The sequence below is a fragment of the Ascaphus truei genome, chromosome 2 (assembly GCF_040206685.1).
Source record: "Ascaphus truei isolate aAscTru1 chromosome 2, aAscTru1.hap1, whole genome shotgun sequence".
Lineage (NCBI taxonomy): Eukaryota > Metazoa > Chordata > Amphibia > Anura > Ascaphidae > Ascaphus > Ascaphus truei.
This window is the reverse complement of record NC_134484.1, coordinates 145,960,984-145,968,543: the sequence shown is the minus strand read 5'-3', so window position 1 is coordinate 145,968,543 and position 7,560 is coordinate 145,960,984. Positions and strand designations below refer to the sequence as shown.

The following is a 7,560-nucleotide window of genomic DNA, read 5'->3' as shown; positions in this document are numbered from 1 at the left end:
TACTTACAATTTTTCTGCACACCAGGTGCATCGTGACCTCACCACAAGCGGTCAATTATAAAAAGTGTACCTGCGGCGTATTCTCAGACCCTGCTGAGCTGTGATGCATTGGATAAGGATGTGGTTTAACAAGCATAGGCCTTTATCAGCTACTCTTCTGGACCATACATGCTAGCCTTTCTCTGGAGAGATATTATTATATGCCTGAATGGTGAAAGTAAAGTGGCAAGCACATTGACACATCCCTAAGGATCATATTACTACAGATTTATCAATTAGAGACTCGCCTATGTCCCTTGAGGATGGGGACTGGAGAGGAAAGGAAAGAGAAGCACAGATCTCTTAGCAAAAGCAGGAACTCATTTTTATACTTTCTATTTAAATAAGAAGACAGTCTCTAAACAAAAAGGTCTGAATGTCTCTTTCACCCAACCTAATGTGGACGATAACCCATCCCACTGTCTTCCACTTTAAATTCCCCATTTTATATTTTAGTGATATGTGAAACTGACGTGTTCATTTAGTGGGGTCATTCTGGTTAGAATGAGACATTAAAATCAGACTCTTCTTATGCAAGGATTTAGTGGGACTCATCCCTAATAGATGAGAACTAATAAGACAGACTCATCATACATCATCATTTTTTTTATAACAAATTATTTATGCTTTCTAAAAATAACACATGCTCAAAATCCTCCAGGATACGAATGGTTAAACTATCACCGCCTCTGCACCCACAGACCAGCCTTTCTCTGATGCTGCCCGTGTTCCTTCCCTTTGACTGCTGCTTGGGTGGGGTACCACCATCAACATGATAGGCTGCATTGCAAACCACAGCCATGCTTACAACTACCCCAACAAAATAATATATACTGTACTAGAAAAATGAATACTGGTTAGTGTACTGGATCTGCAATTACACAACAAATGCACAGTTAAATCAAATAAACACATGCTTCATGATCTGGACTGATGCAGAGCGCCCCAAACATCTCCTGCATTATTACATGGGACCTTCATATAAAAAAGACTTTCACAGCCACTGGAGCCTGCCACGCATTACTCTGCAGCCCCCCTCTGGTAGAAACTAAGTGGACAATTGGGTATATGCAAAATAAAGGCCAATCAAAATGGCTCAACTGCAACATACATCAAGCATGTCAACGGGAATGCCCTCATCTCTTAGGGTATCTGTAGCCTACTTTACACTGAGTGATCATGACCACCCCAGCCCACGGTGCGGGTGCCTTACCTAGCAGTAGCAGCCTGTGTGTCTGCTTGTATTCCCTCTTCTGCTTCTTTAGCACCCGGTCTATGCTCTTGCTGACTTTTTTGGCCTCCTTCTCTGCTTCCTTCTCCTCCAGCCGCAGCTTGTCCCATCCCTTCTGCAGTGGATGCTGTTGATGCATTTGGTGCTGCTGTGGCTGTTGCACTTTGCTGGGCTTGTGCGGCTGCTTGCTCTCCCCGGTGCTGCTGCTGCTGCTACTGCTGCCTCCTCCATTCTGCAGTAACAGCAGCAGCCCGTCTGGACTGTCCCCCCTACCGGGTTTGCATTGCTCCCCTCTGCGGGGCTGCCCATCCCGAAGCTGGGCAACAGGCTGCTGCTGCATTTCCCCCCCAGTCTGCTGCCCTACAGATGCCCCGGGCCGGTGCAAATCCCCATGCCGCAGGTCCCCGGCTCGCAGTGGCACTGATAGCTCCGGCAGCTGATCCGACTCCGAGGTGGTCGCGTTGTTGGAGATGGAACCGCTGGGGTCCCCGAAGAGCCGCGGCCGCAGGCTGTAACACAGCCCCATGGCGTTTGCAGCCTGCACGTGCTGTGCCCTGGAAAGCAATACCAATCCCTCTTATGATCAAGCAACAGATTGATAGAGGAGATCTAGCCCCTTTAATATCTGTAGATCACAATCTACGTGCAAGAAGAAGAAATATATGTATATATTTGCAATGGGGGTGTGCATACAAAAAAAAAAAATAGGGTTGGTGGACGCACCCCCAGCAGTGCCAGATGCAATAAAAATAATGATGAAATAAATAATAATGCAGGGTGATGGGTCAGGCTGAATTTAGCTCTTCATGATCCACCCGGGGATTCCGGGAGCAAGGTTAGGAGATGAACGTGAGCCAAGGATCCCGTCAGATTCCCAACGTGCCATTTTGCATTTTCTCCAGTTGGCTGGTGCACACACATACACACACACACACACGCGCGCATACACCGCCTGCTGGAGGATCACCTGACACACACTCACACACAGCTCTCTGCAAGTGGACTGAGCAGCCGGTCCATCTTACCCAGTGTTTCCACTTTCAAATGTCAGATTTCCAGGTCCACAGGCTAAATTTCCTGTCTTTTCCTGGTCAAGAGATCAAATTTCCTGGTCCAAAAAATTAGTGTTTGAAATGGAATGATAAGTAGATTTAACTTGAAGGAGGACAGGAGACGCCTGTGCGTGTGTGATTTCCTTCTTTCTGTCTGCTGTTCTGCAGTTAATAATCCTGCTGCAGCTGCAGTCAGTGTGCGAGTCTCTGTGTCTTGTACCCAAGGCCCTCCCCTGTGGGCCGGCTAACGGAAAGTGAGTGACATGCCAGAGCTAGCCCCATCTTATCCTGACGATCATGTAAGAAATGTATCCCACTCGCATTTAATGCTGAATCTATGTACACGCGTATTTCGTCATACAGAAAACATACGAGTATGAGCAGCACAGACTTTTATTTTCCAAAAGTTATAGTTGCAGAAGTAGGCAATATGCACTTAGTCTCAGACATGGCAGATGCATTAGCACATGATGTGACTGGGATCCACACATTAGGCAGGGAGAATGTGAGCGAGACAGGCAGAGATTCTCCCTGTCTAACTATCTCTCTCTTTCTCACCCCTCTTTCCTTTTGAGTGACAGAGAGAGAGAGAGAGAAGGGGGGGGGGGGGTGGATTTTCCTGTCTAACTATCTCTTTCTAGCTCTTTCTAGCTCTCTCGTTTCCATCCCTCATTCCTTCTGAGTGACTGCGAGAGACAGGGGAAGATGTTCCTTGTCTATCGCTCCCTCTGTCACTCAGAAGGAAAGAGATGTGAGAAAGAGAATCAGAGAGAGATAGATGGTTAGACTGGGATAATCTCCCCCTGTCCCTGTCAGAGAAGAGAAAAAAAAGGGGGTAGGGGGGTGTAAGGGAGAGACACAGGCACAAGGATGAAGGAATGGAGAAGGAGGAATAAGGGGACTTTAGCTTACCCCTCAGCTTCAGATTCATTACAGAAACTGGCTGTGACAGATGCTTTAACATTTTTTATTAATATCTAGAGAAACTGCAATGTTTTTGTAGACCATGCCAAAATTACTTTGCAGTATACCCCTTAGAGCAGGGGAGCGCAAACTTTTGGAGCTGCGCCCTCTGCCTGCTCCCCCATCGGTCTAGAACCCCCTACCTTGTTTGGTGGCGTCAAATAACGCTGCGGGGTCACGTGACCCCGGTGCCATGGAGACGGACGAGTGACGTCACCCCACATGACACCGCGGCGTCACAGCAATGTGTCTGTACCCCGGTAAGTGAGTTGCAGAGGCCTCACGCGATCCCCCGGCATTTAATTTAAATGCCTCAGGGAAGAGCGCGGGGCCTCTGCAACCGCCCGCGCCCCCCCAAAAAAATTGTGCGTGCCCCCCACTTTGTGCACCGCTCCTTAGAGTCTTCGTTGTCAATCTGTTTCTTTATTCTATTTTCACAGACTTCCAGTCACTAAAATGTCATTCAACATTCACATTAGAAAAAGGCATACTTAGTGTAGCCATGCCATCTGTGGCTACTAGTTTGCTTCCCTTCTGGCAGTAAGCCCTGGTATAAGCAGGCCTTGCCAGTAGTTTTGTTGGGTTTTCTGCCTCTTTGGTGCTGCCCTTGAGTGACAGTGGGAGGGGTGACATCATGACCAATCATGAGTCAGACCTGATGCCCTCCTCCTGGCTGTACTTAAGGGCAGGTACCACCCAAATTTAGTAGTGCCTTTCCCCACTTGAGGAAGGCAGGTCACACATTAGAGAGGCTGATTATTGGGCCTTCTCCAGTCCTCTTCCCTTTGGGAGAGAGTGAGTGTGGACCATACCTCTGTCTATGATAGGGAGGCAGGGAAGAACTAGGACGGCTGCGAGTGCCCTTGGCCTGTAGTGGTGGTCCAGCGACAATCCTTCAGTGGGAGATGTGAGACTGTATCAGGCAGAAGTCTGCCGTTGTTCCTGTACTGTACAGAAGAGTAATAAACCATTCCTGTTTGCATATACCTTTTGCCTGGTGCGTGACCTTACTGGGGGTGGGAGGGGGGAGGGCGGGGGGAAGAGGTAATAGTTCTACCGTGGGAGATCACCTTCAGTTTCTGGAGCCTATGGCAGATGGAGGCGCTGCACTGCTAAAGAGATATGTGAGTTAAGCCTAGTCCTGTGTCCCCACTTCCACCGGCGGACGACTCAGCCCTCCTGTTACCAGCAGGTATCATGCACCACACGATCCGTAAAGGCCACCCACCAGGTGGGGGAATACTGTTACATTTGGAGACGCTGCTTAGATCTATAACAGGACAGACTTTCAGCGAAACAAAGCTGGAAGTAACAAGGTATGCTTCCAGAACAAGTGCTAATGAAGGAGGGAGCCTAGGTGTAATGTACAGGGAGATATGGCTCCTCGCAAGAAAGATGGCCTAGACTGCCCTATCGGGTAAATGGTTTGGAGACAAGGGCTATTGCTGTTCTCAGTTGCCCTGAGTCGGGTAGTCGGGATGCTTAAAAAGGGGTGCTCTGGTTAACGGAGTCCCAGGGACCTCTGGAAGGTTCGCGATACTGGCAGCCAAGTGGGGCAGCGCAAGAGTACTGATAAGGAGTATCTTAGGAGGGGTGCCTGACGTTCAAGGTGCCTGAACCTCTGCTAGAAGAAGCCCAGAGTACTACTAGTCGTAGCCAAATCATGGAACCACAGAGTTCTTGTAATGGACTGTAATCGTGTGCAGTGTATCGAGATGGAGCTTTGCTAGCCTGTGTAACAACCTACTCTTGGTAGACCGCAATCTATGTACTGTGAGGACCCACGAGGATTGGAATCCTGTCGGAATTGTGGTCACTGCGTGGTCTGTGAAGGGATTGTGCCCAAATTGGAGGTTCCCCTGTCCGGGAATATGCTACGTAAGTTACATAACTTAAAATGGTGTCTCCCGCCAAGGCTGGAGAGTTCACGTGCTGCTTCCAAACAGGCTGCACGTGAACTTTTTGCACAATCCTGCAAGGGTTTGGCGCGAAAGCCACGACCCCACCCAGCGATGTGACTGGCTCAGATAGGAGTCAGTCACGCCCCGTCCATGTCACCGAGTGCCCCTCCTCTCTTCTCCACCAGAGGAAGGGGTCATGGCGACAGCCAATGCCTGAAGAGTTTGGAGAACAAGGCAGGTGCCGGATGTAGCGAACCACACCCTCAGGTCTTTGGAGCCTGGCGAGCAAAAGGAGTGACCTACCCATTGCTATTGTGTCCGTGCTTACAGAAACAAATGACTACAATGGAGTTTACCCACTACAGACTACCAGGAGGACTCTTGGTGGTAACCGTGGAAGGGAAGCGATACCTGCGATGCCTCTGTCCCAAATGCGACTTCCCAGCGGTGACCTGGTCTGGGGAGCCCAGTGTGCCCACTGCGGAACACGTTTCCTGAAGCCCATGCTGCTGCAGCCTATGGAATTCGCCAAGAAAGATGCAACCGACCCCAATACATGGGCGGTCGATACTGCTGCTATTCAATCTACCTCAACTATGGAGGCTTCGGAGGGCCCGTGTGTCCTGGACGAGGCCCAAGGGGATTTAAGTATCCTGATGACTACCCAGCAGGCTGAGACGATTCCAAACCCGTTCCCTGCAGAGGAACCAGAGACGGTCGGTGAGCCGGAACCAGCCCAAGAGATGCCGGGTAAGGTGACAGCCTGGGGTGGTGAGACACAGTTGTTGTCAGAGGCACATGAGCCAGAACCGGCTTTGCTGATTGCCGCTGATGACTCGGAAATGATCCGGTGTCTCTCCCCTGCGGAGGTGTCCCTGCCCTCTTCCTCCTGTACCAGTAGCAGACAGTCTTCTGTGGTGTTTCGACCGCTGTTGAATATGCTGACCGACGCTGTGGTGGAATGGAACAGTTCTAATGGCTCCGAGAAATGGAGGAGTCCTGCAACAGTAACAGAGACTGTGAGACCTGAAAGGCGGATGAGCCTACCCCTCATGGAGGTGTCCGGAAGCCGATTCAGGGATTCTCCGGTACAGATGGAGGTACCTTCCGGTGCCGATATCCATGCAGCAGAAGCTGACAAAGGCAAAGACCGCACCCTTATGCAACGGCCGGATGTTGACGCCCTTCCGGTGCGGGATCTGGACTTGTACCAGTACTCCGTTAGACCTGCCGGAGATGACGTCATGCTGTTTGTGACCGCTGGGGTGGATGAGAAGCCTCCGATTCCCGTTCCGGTGAGTACCGCTATAGCTCCAGTGAAAGGAACTGTTGCCTTTATCCAATCCCCGAATTAACGTTTGGCCCGTAAATAAGCGGCCGCTGCTGTGGTTGATACGGCCTTGGCCCCTGAGACAGATAGTCCTTTGGTGTGGCCAGATGTTCTGACTTCTGCTTTTCTGACCCGGTATCAGAAATCAGAAACCGCCCTGGGACAATGAGATAATGGTGGAGTACCAGTCCTATGAGGGATTAGGAGGATTGCCTACTCTGTCTACATGGGAAAGGAAAGAGATGCTTCACAAGATTTCTGGGTGGGACACTGATAGTTCTGAGGGAAATTGTGGGTGCTCAGTGTGTTACAGGGAGTATCGCTATGCTCTTGAGTTAGAGAGAGTGGATCCCGCCTTTCGCAGACCACCATAAGAGGGGGTCTCGCTGTAGATATGCTCGATAGTATCGGGGTCTCAGTCAGCAAGCCAGACCCTAAGCACTACTATTGATTAAAGAGTTCTCCACGTTGGGAGAGACTTTTGTATGCACATACAGACACGTTGGGTGATACATGCCAATAAAACTGTATGCTCTGTGTTCACTGAATATATCATGCATAGTAATGGGATATTAATTATGTTTGAAATGTTATACTGTTATTTTCAGGTTACCTTCAAGGATGGTACCCAAAAATTTAGACCCAAGCGTGGCCGTTGGGATTCCACCAGAGGGAGAGTGTAGCCATGCCATCTGCCGCTAATAGTTTGCTTCCCTCCTGGCAGGAACCCCTGGTATAAGCAGGCCTTGCCAGTAGTTTATATAGGGTTTTCCCCCTCCTTGGTACTGCACTTTAGTGACAGCGGGAGGCGGTGACATCGGGCCTGGGCATGACCAATCATGAGTCAGATCTGATGCCCTCCTCCGGGCTATACTTAAGGGCAGGTACTGCCCAAATTTAGTAGTGCTATTCCCCACTTGAGGAAGGCAGGTCACACATTAGTGAGGCTGATTATTGGGCCTTCTCCAGTCCTCTACCGGTAGGCGATAAACGCCACGACTACCTGTACGGAGCCTCTTTCGAGGTACGGAAGACAACAATCTG

General features: G+C 50.0%; 1 protein-coding gene across 1 annotated transcript in view; it reads right to left on the bottom strand.

Moving 5' to 3' along the window:
• The window catches only part of GNAL (G protein subunit alpha L), a 340,967-nt gene extending 338,448 nt beyond the window's left edge, over positions 1-2,519 (bottom strand). Inside the window, exon 1 of the mRNA XM_075585384.1 lies at positions 1,253-2,519. Within this exon, the coding sequence (XP_075441499.1) occupies positions 1,253-1,796 (544 nt within the window). The 5' untranslated portion in view covers positions 1,797-2,519. The remainder of the gene's footprint in view (positions 1-1,252) is intronic.
• Between the last annotated feature and the right edge of the window lie 5,041 nt (positions 2,520-7,560).